This window comes from Lutzomyia longipalpis, chromosome 1, assembly GCF_024334085.1.
Source record: "Lutzomyia longipalpis isolate SR_M1_2022 chromosome 1, ASM2433408v1".
NCBI classification, from domain to species: Eukaryota; Metazoa; Arthropoda; class Insecta; order Diptera; family Psychodidae; genus Lutzomyia; species Lutzomyia longipalpis.
In genome coordinates, this window is record NC_074707.1 from 22,453,076 (window position 1) to 22,476,905 (window position 23,830).

The 23,830-nt window shown below is 37.3% G+C and overlaps 5 protein-coding genes across 8 annotated transcripts; 2 read left to right on the forward strand and 3 right to left on the reverse strand.

Annotated features, from left to right (window-relative positions):
- Positions 1 to 3,045: 3,045 nt before the first annotated feature.
- On the reverse strand, positions 3,046 to 6,913 carry LOC129797130 (gastrula zinc finger protein XlCGF57.1-like). Of its 4 annotated transcripts, none has more exons than XM_055839449.1 (9): positions 6,763 to 6,913; positions 6,043 to 6,237; positions 5,932 to 5,979; positions 5,827 to 5,865; positions 5,621 to 5,753; positions 5,251 to 5,345; positions 4,590 to 5,179; positions 3,602 to 4,007; positions 3,046 to 3,456 (listed from the first exon to the last, which is right to left on the reverse strand). In XM_055839449.1, the coding sequence occupies exons 1-9, from the start codon at positions 6,844 to 6,846 to the stop codon at positions 3,229 to 3,231; spliced, it is 1,818 nt and encodes a 605-aa protein (XP_055695424.1). In that variant the 5' UTR covers positions 6,847 to 6,913; the 3' UTR covers positions 3,046 to 3,228. The 4 variants fall into 4 exon arrangements, with proteins under 4 accessions (XP_055695424.1, XP_055695425.1, XP_055695423.1 ...); XM_055839450.1 differs by having other exon boundaries at positions 3,606 to 4,031; positions 6,763 to 6,912; XM_055839448.1 differs by having other exon boundaries at positions 3,602 to 4,031; positions 6,763 to 6,912.
- A 2,592-nt stretch (positions 6,914 to 9,505) lies between these two features.
- Positions 9,506 to 15,335, forward strand: LOC129797131 (uncharacterized). The gene is made up of 5 exons (XM_055839453.1): positions 9,506 to 9,808; positions 11,176 to 11,311; positions 13,459 to 13,665; positions 13,740 to 13,862; positions 13,933 to 15,335. The coding sequence occupies exons 1-5, from the start codon at positions 9,772 to 9,774 to the stop codon at positions 14,564 to 14,566; spliced, it is 1,137 nt and encodes a 378-aa protein (XP_055695428.1). The 5' UTR covers positions 9,506 to 9,771; the 3' UTR covers positions 14,567 to 15,335.
- Positions 15,149 to 18,683, reverse strand: LOC129797129 (vam6/Vps39-like protein). Its single transcript, XM_055839447.1, has 5 exons — positions 18,489 to 18,683; positions 17,412 to 18,424; positions 16,059 to 17,251; positions 15,613 to 15,751; positions 15,149 to 15,542 (listed from the first exon to the last, which is right to left on the reverse strand). Exons 1-5 carry the CDS (start codon positions 18,556 to 18,558, stop codon positions 15,264 to 15,266), a joined length of 2,694 nt encoding a protein of 897 aa, XP_055695422.1. The 5' UTR covers positions 18,559 to 18,683; the 3' UTR covers positions 15,149 to 15,263.
- Positions 18,684 to 18,699: 16 nt separating this feature from the next.
- LOC129797132 (metaxin-2-like) lies at positions 18,700 to 19,885 on the forward strand. Its single transcript, XM_055839454.1, has 4 exons — positions 18,700 to 18,960; positions 19,031 to 19,270; positions 19,337 to 19,578; positions 19,648 to 19,885. The coding sequence occupies exons 1-4, from the start codon at positions 18,811 to 18,813 to the stop codon at positions 19,805 to 19,807; spliced, it is 792 nt and encodes a 263-aa protein (XP_055695429.1). The 5' UTR covers positions 18,700 to 18,810; the 3' UTR covers positions 19,808 to 19,885.
- On the reverse strand, positions 19,870 to 23,795 carry LOC129797126 (DNA-directed RNA polymerase III subunit RPC2). Its single transcript, XM_055839445.1, has 7 exons — positions 23,612 to 23,795; positions 23,213 to 23,544; positions 22,860 to 23,148; positions 22,614 to 22,801; positions 22,171 to 22,549; positions 20,177 to 22,101; positions 19,870 to 20,106 (listed from the first exon to the last, which is right to left on the reverse strand). The coding sequence occupies exons 1-7, from the start codon at positions 23,681 to 23,683 to the stop codon at positions 19,893 to 19,895; spliced, it is 3,399 nt and encodes a 1,132-aa protein (XP_055695420.1). The 5' UTR covers positions 23,684 to 23,795; the 3' UTR covers positions 19,870 to 19,892.
- Positions 23,796 to 23,830: the final 35 nt, after the last annotated feature.

Genomic DNA, 23,830 nt, shown 5'->3' on the forward strand with positions numbered 1-23,830 from the left:
AATCTATAGAAGAGGGTACAAAGAGATTTCTGGTTGAGAGTTTGAGCAGAAACAGAATCCAACTTGCGGGAGTGACAATGAGAAGAAAGACAATTGAACAAAACGCGGAAACACGAGAGAGTCACTTTTCCTCACGTGTGACAATCAAAATTATCTTCATCTTTGCAACTCCATGAGTGGCTACCTCTCATTTCTTCTTGTCTCTTGGATGCCCGCCATGGCATGGAACGATCCGAAGGGAATTGTAAGCAACAATCTATGATCTGTCTGCGTATATTTTATACCATACCACAAAAATCTTGCCTTCTGCACAAAAGTGTGGGATTTAAATAAATAATAATTGCCAGTTGAGAGTTTCACAAATAGTCGTTGGTTTTATTTATTCACCAACCATTTATCAAGTTGTTCTCTTGTATCCCCGCAACACCTATATGGGCCCCCTCTGCGCCCACCGTCCCACCAGCCTCACGAGACACACGACAAGATGTGCCATTTGCATGTCGAGAAACCCATAGAGTGCACTTTAGAGGAAATTCCTCGATAAATATATGCATCAATCAAATTAAGCAAGAAGTGCATCATGATTGTGCCTTGAGAAAAAGAGCTCGCGCGCGATAAAACCCACCACACATCCATTAATTTCATCCCCCACTTTTCCATTCTTCATGCCTTTGCTGACTTTACTGCGTCTATTCGTATATATGATTTTACCACCAATTCACGCAGATATTGTAATTGTTCAATAAATTAAGTTGATCTAGATTTATTTTAGAGCCACGAGACGTTTCGTTTTACTTATTCTGCGCAATTTTGAGAAAATCCTCGCTGGCATTTTCCAACTGATCCCAGTGGTAAGTGGAAATCTTTTTGGTGATTTCTTTTGATTCTCTATTTTACAAGATTATCGGTGTCCTGATTGTTTCCTCGAATGAGCGATTCTTCCATACAGAAACAAATAAATTCCTTTATCTATGTTTCTCGTAATTGTCTTAAATAATCTCAATAATATAAGAGTTTCTTGCCTTACTTTTCGACTCTTATCACATGTGTATGTTATAAATTTTCTATGTATCTGAGGCAGATTTTTCGCTATTAAGCGAGTGCCGTATATTTGTCAATTGTCAGTACAATTGCTTGATTTTTGAATTTCTCGCGCATTAAACAATATCTATAACAGCATAATATACGATTTTATTGACACCCACACAGAATTCCTCCATCGCCACCGCATTGTTGCCAAGAATCTCGCAAAGTCCCTCGTCTTATTGCCTCTCGCAATTCCACCTCTCGTGGACGCAAATCAACTGATCAATTGCTGTGCAACTCATGGCCACGTTAATATAAAGAATGGTACAATTTCAGTGTGGTTGGCATTGAAAAGAGGCAATGTGGCCACAGAACAGACTATACTCTTAATGCTGCCACTTAATTCCAGACCACTAAAATATACCAAGAAGCATAATTTTTAAGCAGTATGGTACTCGTTACACCAACTGAATCATATTTAGCATGTTAATCAATTAAAAAAAAATCTTTAAAAATTTTGCAGGAAAGCAACGATATCTAAAATCCTCTTCAAGGTTTAGTAAGCAATATTTTATAAATAATTATTATCTTCAAGAATCTTTAAATGCGGAAATTTGAAGGAAAATTTATATTCACCTGAATATCAATTAAAGGTGAATCGCAGTAAAATCATCATTTTAACTGTGATGAGGATCATTTTAATCATTTCTTCAGAGCACAAATTAATTTTATTGTAAACTGTTTGGAAGAAAATCTACAAAGATTGTGGCTTCCTTAGCAAATTACTGACGCGGACATGCGGTTTCCTCGGTGGTCTCCAGGAAGAACAATGGACATCAATGCTAAAGTACAAGAGAAACCCGTTATTCTCATCATTCTAATTTTTTTTATCTTCGCGATTTCCTTTTGCACAGTATTTTGCTCTCTCTGTACCTACAAATAGCTAGGCATTAAGATTATGCATCAATTTATGCAATAGATCATTTTATTTTCTTTCCTTTGCAAATTTTTCTTCGAGGAATTTCACATTGTATGGCATATGCAGGGCGAGAAGAGTTCTGCTACTAGGAAGGGTCATCAACATTAACATCTCGCTCATAATTATTAATTCATCTTTTCAATAAACATAGATCTTTAGAATTTCTCGAGTTTTAAGATGTAATTTGTACAAAGATAAATTTAATTTTGCCGCCAAATCGCGTTTCGTGATACATAAACGAGATGGCGAAAGAAATTGTTGAGTGTCTCGGCTATACGAGATGGCATGAGGAAAAATCGGAAAAATATTTTCGTCTCACTCTGCGTTTTGTGGTGGGGTGAGTGTGGAACGTGTAGAATTTACCACACATACCCATATTGTGTGGAACGTGTGGAAAAACATTTTAAAAAATTAATTTTTCATGAAAAAACTCATTTTTGGAGCTCCAAAAGTTGGCGGGTGGCTCAGGGGGGCTCAAAGAACGTTCAGTAAAAATTTGGTGGCGCAACTCCCCGGATTTTTTGCGGAATTTGCACGACTTTTTTTGGCGCGGATTTTGAGAGTTTTGAACTGGCAGCGCCAAACGACGCGGCGTCGCTTCCTGGTCACAAAAAACGTAATTTCGCTGGGAAATTCGGCAAAAAACGCGAGAAAACTGCGAAAAACTAATTGTGGGAGGGAGACAGTATCAGTGACGTGCACCGTCTCATTTTCTCTTCAGCAAAATGTACCAAAATGGGCGCCAAATTCAAAAAGTAGTCAAAAAATCGTGAAATTTATATGGGGGCGCTACGAAGGGGGGCTCTGGGGGGAAAACGAATATCGTTGGTAAAAACCGCCTGGTGTCAGGAGTCTCTGTACCAAATTTCATCGCAATCGGACCAACGGTGTAGAAATGCATAGCTGTACAGGAACGAAATCCTTTCTTATACATAAATTTCTTTTAAAAAATAATTAAAATTAGTAAAAGAAAATAGAAAAACTCTTTCAACGTGCTGAATGTACTGAATTTTTGTTAGACAAAATAAAAAGGCAACCAATTGCACGTATTCAGGGCGCTCCTGGCCAAATTCTAATAATTTATTTGCAAATTTCTCACCTCAAATTGCTTTCTTCTCAGTTCCCAAAAAGAAAATCCGTAACAAAATAATGGGCTCAGCTCCTTGCAGTGCAGGTATTTCTGTTGTTTAGTTAAAATTCAGTCGCGCGCCATTTATGGTTGTTTAATTGTGGAATTTTTGGATATGTCGCGCCAGAGAATGGGGACTCTTGAAGATGTTGAAACAGATATGGCACACGAGTTTCATCATTGCATTCACACTGTCCACAACACCAGCAATCGCAGGAGCTCCATTGGCCATCAAGGGGAACGCTGTGTGCGCCTGGGAGGTAATCACATGCTGAGACCTCGATTGTGTAGTGGATGGATATAGGAAGTTCTCGCATTTAATCTATTTTGGATTTTTTTTTCACATAATTCACCATCAATTTTTTTTGGTAATGTGTTTGATGACAAATTTCATGTGTGTGAGAATGGGAAAAGAAGAAAAAGACATCCAATCAGTACAATACTTTCACTTTTCATCACTATATCACCTGCATATCGAGTCCTATTTGAGCTTTGCGCTCCACTTGTTTTCTCACATTCTCCGACACGCTTAGCATCTCAGATACGGATAGTACCCGTTTATTGCTGACACCCCCATGTTGTTCACTGCTCGGTCCACAAATTTGCGATGGAAGTCCCCCAGCGGTAGCTGCAGCGAATTGAATGGCAAAATTTTGTCCAGCAATGTCATTCTTTCCAAGGAGATTTCCTGCAGCAGCAGCTGCATTCTTCAACTCTTCCATTGCAGTAGCTTCTGCCTTGATGCGTTTTCCTTCATTCTTGAGAATCGACAGCCCATGGATACTTCTCAGGTGCTCATTGAGAGTATCTGCATCCCCAAATGATTCCTCACAACTCTCAAAGTAGCAACTGTACTTTCCCGATGCTGCCGATCTACAATAGGACGACATTTTCAGCCTTCGAACGAGAGGCGAACATTGAATGTCTCAAAATCAACTCTTTCTACAATACTTTTTTTGTATAATATTTTTGTTTTTTTGAAATGAAGAGTGAAGATGCAAAAGGACTAAAGTAAGCGTAGCTTTGCAATATTTCTTTTTCTTAAAAGAATAACGATTCTCATTATAAAAAAAACCAAAGAGGTAGAGATTTCTTAGATCGTTTAGAGTTAGAGTTAGTATCAATTCGAGGTTTAGATCAGCACTTGTCATAAAAATTTATTTTAATGGAGCAGATCATTCATCTTCGCGAACGACCGGATATATCAGGATTTGGAAACAAGGCTCTCGCGTGGAGAAATCTCGAGTGTCGTTCATTATTTCTTCGCGGTAAGGGTATAGACTCTGCTGCTGGTTCAAATTGGATAAAATTTCACCAGTTTATAGATTTATACAACAAGTGCTGATACAAGCAACAAAATAAAAAAAATAATTTAATCCTTTTTAGTTAGTATAATAAAACTGCATAAAATGTATGATTTATGCGTAGGTTATGATAATAAGTTTGCAATCTCACCTTTTAACGGATAATCGCTTAGGATGATTTGTCATGGAATGATGGGCTTGCATATGACGTGTAAGATGGTGCTTCACCGTAAATCCTTCATTGCATCCTTCCACGGGGCACACAATGTACCGCCCATCGATATGACGTTGAATGTGCTTCTTCAGGAGTGCCTCCTGATTGAATGCCGAACTGCACATTGTACATTTGAATCGATACTCCTCGTGCATCTTCATATGATGCTCCAAATGGACAAATTGCACAAATTTCTCCTCGCAACGACCACAGGCGTATGGAAATTCCAGCCCATGCGTCCTGAGGTGCTGCTGCAGGTGGGATTGCTGTTTGAACGTCTTCTCCGGACACTGTGGGCACATGAAACCCCGGATGCCGGTATGGAGTGCTAGATGCTGATTGAGTTGGCTTACTTGGATGAATCGTCTGGGACATTGATTGCACACATATTGCTGCACCTTGTGATGCGTCTTCATGTGATTGTTGAGATTCGTCACTTGGGCAAAGGAGCGCCCACAGTCAGGCTCAATGCAAACAAATGGTCGTTCTCCAGTGTGAAGACGTCGGTGGTTGTTAAGATTTGTTACCTGTACAAAAATTAAGGAGAGGAATGAATTAGTTATTTATTCCACATTTTAATTTTATGTGATTAACTGACCTGGGTAAAAGCTTTCCCACAGTCAATGCAAACATATGGCCGTTCATTTGTGTGGATCCTCTCGTGATTGCGCAAATTGGCTGCCTGGGTGAATCCTGAAATGAAATGAAGTGAATTATGAGCAAGAGAGTTAAAGTTTGCCAACAGAAAGGTGCTATGCTTTGGAGTGCACCATCGTGCACATGAAAACTCCCGCCAAATCAATGTGTGGTGTGGAGAAGGCAAAGATATGGAGAACAGGTTTTCACCATTGCATAGCTTCTAACATATACCATAGGTAAAGTATAAATGACATGCACTCAACTTGCTAATAAAGCTAAATGCAATTCAAAAGGATTAATAGTTAAATAATGAATATTTTTCGCATTACCTTTCTGACAAAATGAACACACGTATTTCTTTTCTGCTGAGTGATTTCTTATGTGGTTGAGGAGGGAGGATTTCCTTCCAAATGTTTTTGAGCATAGTGGACAGGAACCTTCGTCAGTGAAGAGAAGATCATTCTGAAAAATTAGAAAATAATTTCCAATTATGCCACAGATATAAAATAAAATTTATTTTAATGCAGATACTTGCATCGATATTCTGGAGAGTTTGTTCCAAATCAAATGGTAACTAGAAGAATATTAAAAAATTAAATTAATTAATTAACATAAAAGTATTAAGAGATAATTGACTCACATTTTCGTGCTTTTTGGGGGTTTGATGAATCTGGGATTGTTGCGTTTCCTTAAAATACCAAATTAACATAGTTTATGATTGAGAATAATCCTTATTTTTAGGAAAACTCACTGTTGCTCCATTCATATTTGGTGGTGGATGTATGGGCGTGGGTGCTGTAGATGCAGTTACTGAATTTCCAATTCCTCCGCCGCCGTCAATGCTCCTTGGCTGTGAAGCCGCTCCACTGTGTAGCCCCTTTGCTGCCAATTGCTCAGAGCACTTGAGACACGATGGTGCGGGATAGCCAGGAACTTGATACAGTTGCTGGAAAACACAACGAGAAATCACTGGAAAATGCACAAATCCTTTTTGGGGGAATTTTTCAAGCAACAGCCCGGAATTTTATGGTCTAACGCCAATGAAAATGCCCCGAAGAATCGTCGATAGAATCAATTCTCGTCGTCTTTCTTCAGCGTACTTCTTTTATCGAGAGACATCACAAAGCGAAGCTCTTACAGCACTTTTTTTGTTTGTATTATTATTGCGCTCCTTCTTCGTTTTTCTTTCTAGAGAAGATGTATGTTTTTTTTGTGGGTCTCGAGGCTTTTTTTTTGTATTATACCTCCTCTGCCCAGCTTCGATGTATTATTTTTGTCTCCCCTCCTTCGGCGCGCACAGTGCAAGGAGAGCAAAAAAGATTCACCAGCGAAGCTGGGGAGAGAAAAGAAAACAAGCCGAAGACGGAGAGGACGGCAAAGGGAGGCAAGAAAAAAAAGTGAAGAACATGTCCGTGGAAGGACAAGGGAGCAGAAAATCAATAAACTCGCTAAAAAGGAGATGGGATTTTACCTCAACCTGCTGAAAACAAACGCCGCACAAATTGTCCATGATACTAAAGCATTTTTTGTTTATTCTCTGACCATTTAAATACATTTAATTCCCCCAGAACACTGTGATTAATAAATAATCGTACACACCGTGAAAAGAATTCCGCGATAAACCCTGACCAGCTTAGAATTCCATGGAATTTCATGTTAACACTTCACTTTGTGCTATGTTGAGTATGCTGAATAGGCTGAGTAAATTAATTTTTATATATTATTATGCTAATTTTTAGGCCTAATGAACTTTACACGAGACTTTATACATCTTAAAGATCGTTTTTATTGAAAATATGTAAAAATGTACTTTCTTGGCTTTTTAAAAGTAAAACAATTAATTATAATTTTATTTTTTTTTAAATGGTACGTATTTAATTGATATTGATATTGTTTATTTATCCGCAGAAATAGGGTATTCCCCTCTTACATAGTCCGCGGTAAGAAAAAGCAATGAAGAAAAAGTTAAGATTAATAAAAAAAAGAAAGGAAGATGTAAAAAAAATTTAAAGAGGATGCAACTGTTCTGTCGGGAATCTTCTATGAATAGCCTAGGCTGATTCACGACTTTCAGTCGAAAGTGCATTAAAAAAAGGGAAACACCCTTGACAAAAAGAGTACGATAAAATATATCGGACCGCGCTCTCAGAACTTTGATCTAGGAAGTTTTAAAACTGTCCCGTACAAAGATTCCCACTCCACTTCATTAATAAAGTTAATGAATTATTCTGACATACATTATCTATGGCCTAAAAAGAAAAAAAACTTAAATATCATTTTGTTAAATAATTTATTAACAAATTCAAATTCCTTTTGTACATTTTTTTAAATTCACTTTAGCTCTTCACAATCAATTGGTGTACAAAAGATACCAGTGATCATAGAAGATTTTCCAAGTAAAACACAATAGCTGTGATTATTAATGTACAGAGATTGTGTTACTTGACGGAAACTTAACGAAAAGCATACATTGGTTCAGCCGGGTAACATCTAAACTATTGGTACGCGTACCAAAAGAGTATCTAAACTTTTAGCAGAACGAATGAGAAAAACTCATTTTTGAGGCTCCAAAAGTTGCCGGAGATGTTCCGAGGGCCCCCTGGGAGCTTCTGGGGTAATCTTGAGGCAAAAACACTTTTTTTTATACTTTTTTCGTACAATTCGGCTCCCACCGCGACACTGCGCCGAATCCATTTGGCGGCTGTGGAAAAACTCAATTTTTTCCGCTCTGGTGCAAATTTCCGGCTTTTCCTGCCCCAGGAGGGGTTGTGAAAGATGGAGACGTGTGTTCCGGGTGTTTTTGGGGCTCTTTCTGGGCGGTTTTTTGGGAGCGATTTTGGGGGACGCCGCCGCCGGGAAGGCTTTGTGATTTTATACGATTTTTCCCAAATTAAAATAAATTTTTCATTTTTTATTTTAGGGGAGAGCGGGGCTAATAAAGTCACTTAAGGGTTTGGAAAAGGCTTAAAATATCATATTTCCTATCTAGATAGAACAAAATGATCTTAGAAAGAGTTGTAGGGCAAGAAATATCCTAAAGAAATGAGCTATACATTTCGCTTTATCTGTTTGGGAAATATGATATTTTGAGCTTTTTCTAAACCCTTAAGTGACTTTTTTAACCCCGCTCTCCCCTACATATTAAAGTTTTGACATACTTCTACCAAATCGTCGCTGGAGCCTATAAAAGAGATGCTATGTAATATTTTTTGACTTCCTTGCAAATAATTTATTTAGTCAACAAAAGAGTTGAATTAATATAACAGTTAAGTACTTCCTCAATTATTTTTTAATGATACGAAAAAATATATTTCATAATACTTTAATCTTCTTAAAAAAAAACAAGAGCTTATAAAATTTTAATATTTTTCTTAAAATTTTTTGGGTCATAGGATAAATGTCATTTCGAGAGTAATTTAAATAATTCTGAAAATAGTTTAACACTCGTTAAAAAAAAGTAGCTGTAGATTAATTTTAAACATTTGGTACTTTTCAACAGTAAAATTAACTACCTAATCTAAAAAAAAGGTTATCGTTGTAAACAAAACAAAATTTAGATGCGTTAAATATAGCAATTAGGAAAAACGTAAAAAAAACAAGTAAAGCCCTAAACAATTAAAGCAATTAAACAAGCATTTATTTAATTAGCCGGCTTTCTTACTTTTTAGCCAAGATGCTAAAATTTTGTATACCTAATGTTTATAGGTCTAGATCTTATAATCTACACGGAAAATGTCTACTAAACATTTAAAATAGTACCTAATTCAAAAAAAAAGAAACATAAAAATCTTAAAATAATATTTTTTTTTTTAATAATTCAAAAGAGAGTATGGAAGAGGAATTAGGGGTTCAAGCTAATATCGGTGTTGTATTATTTGTGCAAAAAATCATTATTTATATGCGAAATCTCAGTGTAGCCTCGAGTTCCTAGAGCAGAGTTTACGAATAAATACTTCCAACAAGTGAATTAGTAGGTAAGTTTTTATAAAATACTTTTATATGTATGCTGTGGTATTATGTTCATTTGAAAGAAAAGTTATTTACGTGTAGTTTGACGGAGTTAAACGAGCAAATTTTACACAGTCAACGACTGTAAAAATTGATGCAATGCATTAATTCACAACCAAGATCAAAATCGTTGCGTGCTTCGTGATCGCAGCACTTCCCCTCCAAAGGCGCATTTTATAAAATGAAGAAACCAGTAAGGTGCCTTTATATTTACTTGACGATTACCCAACTCTCGCACCAACCTGCGCGCCTCTCACAGTGATCACATTCTAATAGCGCGATCCGCTGTTGGGATCATTCGCGCGACTTCTCAGAGTATTTTTTAGTTGTGCCTCGGCCGCATTCCCAAACACATCGCGTGCCCCTCTTGCTTACACAACCGATCGCGCGGAATTGATTTTCTTCAATTCAACTGTGTGTGACCCAAAAAACCTCGTTGATCTCAACTCTGTGCAGAAATTGCTAATGCAAAATGCATACATTTGCCAATGGATATAGTTCTGGTGATGGTTAGTTGAATTTTTCATTGGGATTTTCTGTGGAAAATCAAGAATTTTCTGTGATCATTTTCATGTCGTCTTGACGTCTCTTTTGGGGGAATAGTGAAATCTCAGAGATATTGAATATAGTATTATGTGGATGAGAGAAAGATGTGGCTGTATTAAGTGATTTGTACTTTCACTTTTTTACTCGTTCTTTTTTTGTGTGTTGAATGGTTTTTTTGACTTCTTGTCACGCACCGAAAATCACCTTTTGGAGTGCAAAAATCTCTAGAGAATATTTACAGACAACTCTTTCTTTCCTCATATTTGCCTAAAGATAATTTTTTCTGCCTTCGGGATGTTCACACATTCAATATATATTGTCAATATGTGATCTTGAATCTTTTGACGACACCACCAGTCACTGCCCATTTGATTTCACATAATACATACTTCCTATGGCTCGTAATGGAATAAAGCTTTTAACGTTGTACTTGCGTTGAGTAAAAAGTTTTGATATAATTTTTCTTAGGAATATGAGTTTATTTTGTTTAGTTCAGGTGCATTTCGTATCAAGATATCACTTCACAAAGTTGAAAAGTATGTATTCTTCAAAGCAACCGTGCATCTAAGCCCCGCCTATGGTTATAATTTAACTTAGATTTAGTTAATAAAAATAAATCTGATTATCTGATGAATTCGGGTAAACCGAAGCTATACTGTGCAAGGTTAATTTAATTATATAGTAGAAGACAATTGTATTTTATTTAAAAAAAAAAGTAAAAGAAACTCTTACAAAAATGATTAGTGAATAAAAAAAGGTAAACATAATCAGATAAACAATTTGTTTTTGTTCTTAGCTTAGACAAAATGTTAAATCAAAGCTTTGTTTTGTTAAATTTTACCTTACGTTTCGTTTAACGTTTTTAAATAATTAAATTAAATTATTTTTTTTTTAATTTCACCAGAAGAAACGATCATAAAACTTTTTACTACACCCTAATTATATTCATGAAGGAAATCGAGTGATATGTGTGATTGTAAGAATGTTAGAATAACGCTTAGATACATTAATACAGATGCACTGAGACTAAAAATAGTATATAACTACAATTTTACGCGATACCCCCTTCTCATTGGACAATTTGCATCTATATTTTGCGTAGTTAAATATTAGAAACTGCAAATGGGACAACATGCAAACACCATGATTCTGCAACAAAACTCATCATTTTTGCATTCAAAATTCATTTTTTATGGTTTTTTCTTGCATGGAAGATCACAGAGAATGCTCTTTGCAAAAATGATTTTCTTTGGCTATATACGCTTTCACTTACAACGAAAAATTATTTTGTGATTTTAAGTATTTAATTTCTAAAATTTACAATTTACAGCGAATGAAAGTCAATCAGAAGCCCACCAGTACCTCAATCGACTTCTAAACGATGGTGCAAAAAAAGAAGTAGATGTTGATGTGGATTCATACGAAATTAAATTACCCTCCTTCTACGACAAAGTCAAATTTGAGAGGTCAGTAAACTCATATACAAACAGTGCGAAACAATCTTTACATCTTTCAATATTGCATTTTGTGATTTTTGCCAGTGTGTATGAGTCAAAAATTATATTTTATTCACCACCAATGCATGTAATACTGAGAATTGAGCCACAAGAAAGTGCATAAGAAGTGTGTATAAAGAAAACGCATTCAGTATACTTTTGGAAAATCAAGTTTCTGTCGCAAGTGCGGTGATGGTTTCTTTGACTCAACTTTTCGTGGGTCAATCTCGTGAGAGGAGAAAAAGGTTGCTAGACTAGCTCGTGGCTTCATAATTTAAAATCAATTTAATATTCAACATGAAACTTGCAAGATGCAATTTGAATAAATTTTTTTATCTTGGGGTTTTCCCCAAAGGGCTGTCTATGTGAATCATTTCCTGGAAGTATGTAGGAAATGGAAGTTTAAAAAAATGCTTTTTCTCTTAATTGGATCTTTTCTATAAGAGCTTGATTTTATTGAATAAATTTTATCTTAATATTTTATTTTTAATGGTAGGTAGAAAGAAATTGCGGCTAGGTGTGTAAAAAGAGATTTTATGATCTGAAATCGTATTGCAGAAAATATTCTATTAAAATTGATTATCACATACATGCTAATATGTTGGGTGATTTATTATAATTGGTAATAAGTGATGGTCTGATAATTTTGGATAATTAGGAAAAAATTCTAAAAATCTTTGAAATGTATATAAAAAGAACGTACTCAGCGAAATAAAAAAATAAGACCGAATGATCGATATTTAGGCAAATCTTTGCCGGCTTTTTTTAATTAATCCTAATCGAAAAGAGAAATCCTTTTAGCGATGTCTTATTCATTTTTGAACCTATCCAAAATGTTTCCTCGAATGAGAGCCCATAAAGAAACCATTATTAGGCCATTTCTTATCAGCATACCTAATGCATTTTTCTTAATCCCGATAAAAAACATACAATTTTACGTACTGATAGGAACATAAAACATTTGCCTTTGTAATAATTTTTTACAAAAAACGTCCATGTTGCAGAAAACAATTTAAAGTTTTACGATCTCTTTGCAACCATAGCGAAATAAATTAAAAATATCTCCTCAAGGCCAATAAATAAGTGATAAATCACATTAATAAAACTAATTAAAAAAAAAGTGAGGAAAAAAAATATAAAAAGCTAAATGTGAACAAGAACAATCAAAAACAAGAACTAGGTAATAGAAACAAAAAAGGGGTTATAGCCTCTGATGCTACATGAATTCAATTTGAGGTTCTCCCGACAAGTATGAGTGTTTTTCTTTTTTTTTTGCTTCACCTCATCTTGGTATTGCTTCTTGAGATTTTTTTTTGGTCGTATTTAATGTGGTTTTTACAAATGGGTTGTTTATTGTCTTGTTTATGTTTCATTTCATATTACATATAGGTTTGCAAAAAATGAGATTTTATGCTAAAGGCCATTTTTTAGGGGATTTTCGGGAGTACGGAAAAAATTTGCGCCTGTTGGTTAGAACGTTAGAAGTATTTAGATTCTCGATAAAAAAAAAGTTTCTTATGAATTATTTTTATATGATTCTTGGAGAGGCCTGAAATTAAAGTGAAAAAAAAATATCTCGCTTGCGGGCAAATGGGAATATAAAGTTTATATTATGCCCTGTAATACAAGTTTCTGGGAAATTTTACCTATATTAAAATATTTTGGATTTAATTATTAAACATAGATAAAAGACTTTCTCATTTTTTTTCAATTCTAATAATTAAATCAGGTAAACAAATCAATCAAATTGCTTCGAGAGTTGATAAATACGCTCTAGTTATTGTTTATTGCGGATGTTTTGCAAAAATAAATCTTTAAGACTCTTGGTTGAAAATCAATAAAAGTGTGCTCAAATGGAACATTATGGTGAAGCAAGTACCAGCAGACTGTTTCATTGAAAAATGAACATTACAGTTAAAAAAAATTCTCTCAATGATGCCTTTTTACACTTCTCAGTGATGATCTATTTTCTTTGCGAAAGAATATTCATGCGAAAGATCATTGTGAGAAAATTGCGCGTTTGTGAATTGTGCACAATGAAGAGAGAAAAGTCCGTTAATTCTTCCCGCATAATGCATCTGCGCGCACGCTAATTTACAATGAAATTCTACTTTCAGGGCGAGGAAATTCTATTTTGACAACATCTATGGCTTCTTTATCTCCAATTTAACTGGCTTGATATGTATTTTGGCCATTCAGACCATCCTCAATGTGCTAATATGCACAAAACAGTCATCTACACCAAAAACTGCATATAGACGTTACTTGGCCACCATACTGCATAATGTTAACTTCTATTCGGCAAATCCAGATGTGAATTCCAAGTAAAGTTTTAATTTTTGCAAAAAGAAACATTTGCAATGGAAATAAATGTCTTGTAATGATTTTCTTTTTTTAGATGCTACAGATCAATTGTGGCTGTGAGAAAGAAGCATATAAGAGCTTCGAAATATGCTCAAAAGCACGGTATGGGGATGGTTACGCAAAAAGATATGGCCCTAACACAATTTGGTTTTCTAGGGTAATTTTACGATATTTTCTTATCCCTTTACGAGCTTTTATTTGACAAACATTTTAACGTCTTCTTGCAGATTTGTTCTTGTACAGCCAAAGATGATGGGAATTCGGGAGGATGGAGAGAATTTTGAGGCTCTCGTGCATTTTTGGCGAGTCATTGGCTATATGTTGGGCATAGAAAATGAATACAACGTTTGTACAGACTCTCTGAGCACAACACTACCTAGACTACGGCTTATAGTTGCAGATGTAATAGCACCTTGCCTTAAGAATCATCCACAGAAATTTCATGAGATGGTTCAGCCCATGATCTCAGGTCTATGGTGCTTTAATCCCTTCCTAACTACTCCGGCCTTTACATACCTCACCTATCGTGCTGCTGGAGTACCCGGATACTACTACGGCAAAGAAGAGCAATCATTGGAGATTCAGCGCTACAAAAATTCTCCGGAAAATTGTTTGGAATATCCGGAAAATGATGGATATAGTCCAACGTACAAGGAAATGTCCTGGTGGAGTCGCTTTGTTGTAGGATTCGTAATTTACATCCTCGAAACACTCATCTATGGAAGTATTATTTTTCGATGGATTTTCAACAATAACATCAACACATCCCTTTTCATTATCAAATGGTTTCCCTTCTTGGCTATCCCTAGATTTGGTTTTCAAGCATCATACGTGCGAATTCTCACTAGAGATGATGATTGAAAGGATAGAATGTTGCTTTTTCTATAAGAATTGCATTTTAAAAGAAAAATTATACCCGATTCTAAAGAGTTTGTTACTCATTAAGTATTTTTCATTGAGCACTAAAACCAGCCGAAAAATATTTAATTCATTTTACAATGCTTTTTTTCTTAATTATTAGGTCCGGTGTACTAATAGAATCTTGCCTAAAACTTGCATCATATGCCAGTTTTTTTTGTTTAGTTTTATAAATTATTGTCTATTTGAATAAAATGTGCAGTAAGATTAAACTCCTAACATTGGAGATTATATTTTCGTAGCTCTTACGGTTCATTTTTGGGTATTTCTAGACACCTAAAAGGTTTAGAAAACATGCTGCAAAATAATTCAAGTAGATTATGGATCAGAATAAAACATAAGGTTGGCTCTTGAACTATCAACAAACTCTTTAAATATCGTAGCCTTTTTTATGAAAACTCATTGATTTTTTTTTAACTAATATGTTATTAGGTACTCATTCCAAATTGGGAATCTTGTGATATTGGATACTCTTTAATGGAATATTTAATTTTGTTATTCTGTTTAAAAAAAATGAAAAGTATCTTTTAAAAGAAAGATAACGATATTTTATTAGGATGCCGAAATAGTTTTTTTTTTATTTTATGAAATAATGTAAAATTGTATTACCTTTAGTTTTGGAGTTTTAGATGCTTGATGTTTATTTTTGTTGACACGAATAATGAACAATATCTCCATTTGGGTAACGAATAAATGCACTTTGATTGCCGAATTTCTTCTTGCAACTTGGACAAACGCTGTATTCGGAGATGACAACTGTATTGGATTCATTTTGGATGCGATCTTCATGGATTTGTAGGTGTTCAGCATGAAGAAGTCCACATAAAACTTGAGTCTTTCTCTTCTGCTCCAATTGGTGTTGCAACGCAGTTTCCAAGAACGTACGAAGACGAAGAAGGGATATATTGTCAGGAAGGATCTGCCAATAGAAATCAAGATTCTTTAATTAGAGAAAACCAATTAAAATAGAAAAAAATAAATAAACATACCTGAAGTACAGCAAGAGGTTGTACTTTTTTGGCATCCCTTTCGAGGATCTCCAAAACCGTCTCAATATCAGGTGTTAGACATTTTGGATGGAGAGGAACACCACTGTAGGGAGGTGAGGTTGGAGGCGTCAAAAGCGTTCTGCGTGATGTGTAAATAATATAAATTGAAATTAGCATTATTATCACGTCCCCAATACGACATTCAATAGAGAGAACCATCTTTAAAACATCCATACACGTACTCTCTACCCACATAACAATCCCACTCAAAAGAAGCAAAAGAATAATGGCTAGGCCCCAAGTACTCTCCAAAATTGTCCGTGATCACGATTTTTTTTTGATACAATACAATGAAATTTGTAATGCAAAGATTTACAGAATTCCACACATTTTTGTAAATTTTGATAAGGGAATCTAAACAAGATAGAAGTGGAATATTAACTCACTTGATGAGTAATACAAAAATCTCATCTCTCCGGGAATCCTTGCTTGCATAGACTTCGTCACAATATTTGATAGCCTTATCAACATCGCCGAGAATTTGAATGTAAATTGCAAGAACTTTTTCATGCTTCTCCAGCTTTCCCAGAATTATTGCACGCTCCTCGAAGAGATCTTGGTATGGGAAGTCCCCAAGAACCGTTTCAGGATTATACTTTGTTGATTTCTTCAGAAAATCCAACAACATTGCTCTCACATTCTTCACATGAGCCTCCTTTTCCTTCGATGAATCACCAATTTCCATATCCTGCTTCAATTCTTTCACAATATCCCTATACTGTTGAATGAGAATATTGTGAAAGATCGGTTTGGATTCATTCCACACGTGAATCACGTGCTCCAAGTAGGGGACAACAAGTTGTTTATGATTCTTCAGCAGATAATCGAGTACTTCGGCTCTTGGAAGATTTTCCACTTCTTGAATGTCTTCAGTAAAGATCTTTAGCCCATCTTCAGGGTATTTTTCCAACACCCATCCGGCAAATTCAAAAATCAACCCCTTATGCTCACTGCCCAAGTGTTGGAGATACTGAATGGTGCGCTCGTGTCCGTAGAGATTCGATCCTGATTCTTCAGCTTGCGAATGCAGGAGTTGTAATGCTTTCTTGTGCTGACCCTTTGTCTGATAGAGAATAATGAGTTCCCCGAATTTTTGATACTTCTTCAGTATCCGCTCGGATTCTTCCAAATGGCAATAGTTGCGTCGCAATAGTGGTGCCACAAATGAATCATTTGTCTGCAAGTAACACTTGAGCATGGTGGTGTCAATGATTGAGAGCAGAGGGGAGAGTTTCCCAAAAGGTTTCGCTGAATCAGCAGGTCCACTCTGGAGCTCCTTCCTTATTTTAAATCGTACCTCCGTAAGGTAATCAATCAGCGCTAAAAGTCCATTCTCGAGATCACGATCGTCTAACTTTGGTAGTACTGCCCCACCCACAACTACTGAAGGTGATTTATCTTTCTCCTGTGGGAGTAAATCCGGAAAGAGGCGAATAACATCACATGGGTCTGTCTCGAGTTTAGCAAACTCTTTCATTGACTCGCGAAAGCGTTTGTTGGCAAACAAATCGAACGCATAGAGTGTCTGTATCTGATGAATCTTCTCCTTCTTGTCCTCCTCGCTCTCTTGAGAAATATTCTTAAGAAGAAGCCAAAAAAGAAACGTTATTTATAATGTGTTGCCACATACGGAAGCATGCCAATGTTAGCAATAGAAATGAATTTATTTAGTCAATATTTGCTAATTCATTCAGACTCTAGTAGTATTTACTCATAACTTCTAAAATTCTCAAACTTACCGTCAGTTGGAGCGCTAGTTGGAAGTTTTTCTGCTGCAATAAATTATGTCTCTGCTTGGGGATATCAGTCATCTGGATGCGCCACAATTGTCCAAGAGATGCAACAAAGATCAATCCCCTCTGAGTGCGGATGAGCAATCGAGCTCTCAGTAATTCTGGAATGGACTGAACAAGGGTTTCTTTGCTGGATCCCGAATCAAGTGTCCTAATCTCAACGGTGTCATTTAGTAGTGCTACAATGAAGGGTTCATCCCACACTAGTGCCTGTACTGGGCTAGTCCATGCAATAGACTTTATCACTTTAGACGCTTCTTGATCACCAGTGAAATCCTCCGGTTTTACAGAACCCTTTGTCTTATCGGCCTCCTGAGCGGCCAAGTCAACTGGATCCACAGGAATGATAAATTCATCTTTGGCAAGAACAAAACGATCATTATCAATTATTGTTATGCACGGATCAACAGTACGGGATGAGCTTGTGGGGAATAAATCTCTTTTATCGGGATCCTTGTCTGTCAGCGTATACAGAACGTACTCAGTTTTAAATCCAACACAAATTGTATCCAGAGACCAGCAGAGAGACTTTGGAATATCATTGAGCTCAATGTCTGGTGCATAATCAATGAATTGATTGTCATTGTGTCTCCAGCACCAGAATTTGAGTCTCCTCTTCACCGCTACGCACATCCGGACGATTAGTGTGGTTTCCCCGGTGAGGCATTTAATTCTCTTGTAGTTGAGACAGAAAACTGACGCCCCCTTACTCTTGACCACACTAAAGACAAGGGGGAAATTTGTTCTGCTGATGTCATTTACATTTATCTGATTATCCGTGAGGCTCACGAGTAGCTGATATTCCGGAATAACTTCAATCTGCACAATGGGTTTCTTGCTGAAGTTCTTATCATACTGCAGCAATTGCAGGTCCATCTTTATCTCTGTTTCACTCTCATTTTGTTGAATCAAGTACATGAGCAAGTGCCCGAGTTTTGTGCCCAAAATCACATAATTATCTGAAATTAGAATTGTTTTATTTTTTTCAATTTATTCACAGCATTATAAACATTTTTAGCTCACTGTATCCTGTGATGCATTCAATTTGGACTCCTATTTTTGCTGCCTGCGACACTGTGTAAGCCTCATGCATTATTTTAAGTGAAAACTACTTTATTTTCTCTCTAAATTCTGTAGAAATATCGGGATAAACACCAAAAGATAAGAAAATGAGAATGTTTATGAATGAACTGAGTCAGTCAAGTTCGAACAACAGCTGATTCGAAATTGAAATTTTCGATAATCGAATTCCAGAAAATCAGCTGTTTTGTGTTTTGGAAAATTTATTTTCTTTTTTGATAACAAAACCTTATTGCAAATTCTCTTACACAAAAACTCCCTCATAATGCCGTCAATAATAGGAAGTGAGTATCTGCGACAAGAATCTCTAGCAGAGGACCCATGGAGAGATGCTGAACTTTATCAGCCGTACGAAGCAGAGACAATCCTACTTCCTGAAAATTCTGCATGTTTGGCCGTGAAGACTTATCTGCAGGTGAGAATTCTAATCCTGCTTGGCATACGTTCTTGATATAAAAAAATACTCTGTTACCTTTCCTGTGTAGATGTGCAAACTCCCCTTTGACGTGAAATTCGCCACAAATGCTGAATATATGTCATCCGGAGGGAGAACAACGAAGTTACCTTTCCTCCGGGTAGGTGCTTTCTTTGCATCAGAATTCGAGCCAATTGTGAATCTGGTGGAAAATAAGGGTATAAGCTTAACAGAAGACCTGACGGAGTTTGAAAGATCCGAAGCCAGGGCTTACTTGTCTCTTACGGATAATATCTTCACGTACGCAGAGGTAAGCCTCTAAATGTTTAATCATTCTCAATGCAGCTTTTAATCATTGATCATTTGTTCTCAATAGCTGTATATCAGCTACATGGATGAAGATGTTTATGAGAATGTTACAAAACCACGAACAGCTTCAGCCTACAATCCACTCCTTGGCGTCATTCAGAACTGGCGAAAGAAGCGCCATGCTCTGAAACAACTGGATGCAATGGACTGGAAAGATCTCACCATGGAGGAAGTGGTTGAAAAAGTAGCAACATGCTGTAATACTTTAGACTCAAAATTGGGAGACAAACCCTTCATGTTCGGAGATAAGTGAGTATTTTCAGGGCTATTTATTCCTGAACAAAATGGCATAATTGATCATTCTTTTCATATTCACAGACCTGTTGAGTTAGACGCCATGGCATTTGGTCACATCTTCTCTATCCTAACAACACCTTTGCCGAACAATAAATTGGCAGAAACCATTCGTATGTATCCGGGACTCGTGGAATTCTGCAAGCGTGTTGAGTCGAAATACTTTGTTCAGTTTCATTTCTAGGCCTCCACCTTCCCTACACATCAAGTAGACATTTGTTTAAATTGTACACAGAAAAAAATATATTTTGTTGAAAAAGAACTTTTTATTAGTAGTTAGATAGTTCCAGACGCGGAACTACATTCATACTCGTTAGTTCTTGGAAGAGAAGTTTGCAAGCATACGGCATGGAGATCTTGGAGACACTAGCCGAAGATTTGCAGCTGTGACACCATGAGGAGTAGGCAAGACGACCGCAGAGGTTGCAAACATCCACATCAAAGGCATCTGATGATATCATTAGCCTCTCCATGATAAGCATACTAGAAGAGAAGATTCTTCATTGAAAAAATCTGCTGTAAGAACAAAGTTAATTTTATTGATAAATCTTACCTAGCTCCGTAGGAAATGAGACAATCTCTTTCCATTTCTCCCAATCGAAGACCCCCTTCGCGGCTTCTTCCCTGTGTTGGTTGACGCGTAAGGACGGCACGGGGTCCCCTTGCACGTGCGTGCATCTTATCCTGTACCATATGCTTCAACTTCTGGTAGTACACCGGTCCTGAATAGATGTATCCAGTCATCATCTCCCCCGTGGTGCCAGAATAGAAGATATCCTTGCCAAGGTAGTTGAATCCATTCTTAAACAATTCATCTTGCAGATCTTGACATTTGGATCCACCAAAGGCTGTCCCATAGTGAAACTTCCCCTCAAGAACGGCTGCTTTGCTCCCCAGCAACTCAAGCAACTTCCCGACCGTCATACGAGAGGGAAACCCGTGGGGATTCATAATCATATCCGGTGTTATGCCGTAATCATTGAAAGGCATATCCTCCTGCTGAACAATCAATCCTGTGACGCCTTTCTGTCCGTGACGTGAGCTGAATTTATCCCCAATTTCGGGTCGTCTTGTCTGCCTCAAGAGGACTTTAATGAGAAAATCCTCTTCTGCATTTGCCGATACCATCACCTTTTCAATACAACTCGGCTCCGGGCCCTTGTACGTTATCGGAGCTGGTGAATAGGTGACCGGCTGTTGCCCACTATCTTTCTGCTCCAGCGGATTTATAGATGCAACAGCGGGCATTTCCTTATTAATCATCACCTGCTTGTTGTGAATCACTTCGCCAGGAGAGACAATCCCATCGGAATCGAGAGTTTCGTGCCGATAGATTGTCTTATTGGTGATTGAGTCCTTCACAGGCCCCATTATACGGTCATACGTCTGATTCGTGTACCTCTTCACCGTACATTTAGCATTCTTATACACCAAACACCTTCCGTAGCCACGATCAATTGAAGCCTTATTTAGAATGAGAGCATCCTCAATGTCGTATCCGGAATAGCTCATAACGGCAACTGTGGCATTCTGTCCTGCTGGGAGTTTATCAAAATTCGTCAATTCAATTGTTTTTGTCTTCACGAGCGGAATCTGCGGATACACAACGTTGTACATGAGTGTATCAATACGATTCTTCTGATTGTAGCCAATTGTGCCCATTGCTTGTTTCCCCATAGCACATTGATAGGTATTCCGGGGACTCTGATTGTGATGGGGATATGGGATGAGTCCAGCACAAACCCCAAGAAGTGTAAATGGTTCAATTTCCAAATGAGTTGTCTTCTCCGTGATCTCAGACTCATTGCACGCAATGTACGAATCATTCTCCTCATTGACATCCAGATACTCAACTAAGCCCTCATGAATGAGATCAGCGAACTTCCTCACACGTTTCCGGATGTCATTGATGTGCTCCTGCGTCATTAGGGGTTTTCCATTCTCAACAATTATATAGGGACGACAGAGACGTCCGCCATCCGTGTGAATATAGACGCAACGCTGTGTGTATGATGTGTGGACGGACACGAAGGCTCCAATCAAACCACGACGCCGTACCATCCGGAAAATCCTTACAATTCGTTCTGGTCGATTTGTGGCACCCAAAATGTTCCCGTTAATGAAGACCATAAAAGTTTTCGGATGATTAATGGCATTGCCGGAGAGAAGACGAATATCCTCCACGCCTGTGTTAAAGGCAAATCTTATAATCGGTTCTTCGTCCACTTCAGTCGTAATGTGGGTCATCAGAGCGAGATTTTTCACCAAGCCACATGCTTCTCCTTCGGGAGTGTCACAAGGGCACAATTTCCCCCACTGACTTGGCTGCAGTGATCGTGGTCCTGACACCTTGCGTGTCTTCTCAAATTGCGAATTAACACGCGTCATCATTCCCAAAGCAGAAATGTAGCTGAGTCGTGAGAGTACCTGCGTAACTCCAGCTCTCTCCATTTTGAATCTCTTGATTGTCCAATTTCCCTAAAAGAAAAAAAAAGATTTCTTTTGATTAAATATCAGTTAAAGATTAAATTTAAAAAAGGATTTTACCGAAGAAATTGCGGATTCCAATCCAGCTGTTATCTGAGCCGCCCTCATGTGCTTCACAACATCAAATTGAGCTGCTTTTATCTTTGGGATGTTCTTGTCTGCAATCATCTTCAGTTCCCAGTTGAAACGCTTAAAGAGGTCCTCAAACATCAACGACAGAAGAGATCCCGCCAACTCCAGACGCTTATTGCCGTAGTAATCACGATCATCCATTGAGGCCTTGTTGAGCTCAGCTTCCATAACACGACGTACCATTACGGACACGTAGAGAGCCTTCATGTAGAAATTGAAATTCTCCACAGGCACATGTGCCAAGATTGTTGTCGCCAGGAGTTCACGAGCTTCCTCTGCGGGTGTTTTAACTTTGGTTGTCTGAAATCTATAATAATAAAAAAAAAACATTTCAAGAATGTTTCTAATGGAATTTAGCATAAGAAATTAACCTTTTAACCACCAGCTTCCCTCCCATGTACTCCAAAGCCTGTTTCTGCGTTATAACATTGAGCTTCACGACTTCATAGAGAGATGCTGCAAATCTCTTCTGTGTACTCTGCTGACTTCCAATCAACTGCACAATTTCTTGATCAGAAATTAATCCCAAAGCCCGAAAGATTATCACAATTGGAATATCCTGTAAAAATAAGAAAAAATCAGCCATTCGCTCTGGGGGAAAATGTAGAGATTTATACCTCAGTCATTGAATTGTGCTTCAAGTAGTATTTTCCCTGTTTTGCCAAGACAATCGTTCGAGACTTTTTCTCGTGAGTCGAGCTGGTTACTTGACACTGAAGCACGCCATTGTAGTCTTCGGTGATCATTTTGTTCCAAGAAAGTTGCTCCTGAATCAGAATGACCTTCTCCTGGCCACGAACTACAAAATAGCCACCCGGATCATGTGGGCATTCATTCATTTTGGATAATTCAAATTCACTCTTTCCACTTAGGACGCAATTTGAAGATCGCAGCATTATTGGCATCCTAAAATATAGTTTTTTTTATAGAGGAAATGTTCTAGAAGATAGGGATTCTCATATATTCTCACCTTCCAATGAGGAGTTTATTTCGAACGACCCTCTGACTGCCTCTTGTGTACTCAATGTCCACAGTAATGGGAGCTGAGTAGGTCATATCCCGTAAACGGCACTCATGAGGTGTCGTCTCCTTCGTGATGTTGAACCCATCGTCAACGTCTGGTTTACCAACGTAGATATTGAGATATTTCAGGTAAAACATAGGGTCAGCATCGCTGATGACCTTATCATTCGCCTGAACAATTTTCTTAATGTCCACATTGATAAAGTAGTTGAAGCTGTCGATGTGCTGCTTCACCAAACCCTTGATCTCCAGGAAGGAAGGCACCAGCAGCCACTTATCCTGCAAAAGCCGGTAATTTTTTCTTTTACATATTGCTAACCTCAAAGCGAATGGATTTTTCACTCACCTGCAGTGGTTTAATCGGATTATTTAGGGAGTACTTTTTTTCTTTATCAGGTGATTCCGTTCTGTAGGCCATGACTGCAATGAATTTTCCGTGGATTTTCACGTAAAACACAAGAAAAAAAGATTCTTTGCGAGCATTGAATCCATTGAATAACGTAAACACAAACACACGTGAAGATGTTCGAAAATCAAAAGTGTCAAAATCACATTTTCGAACTGG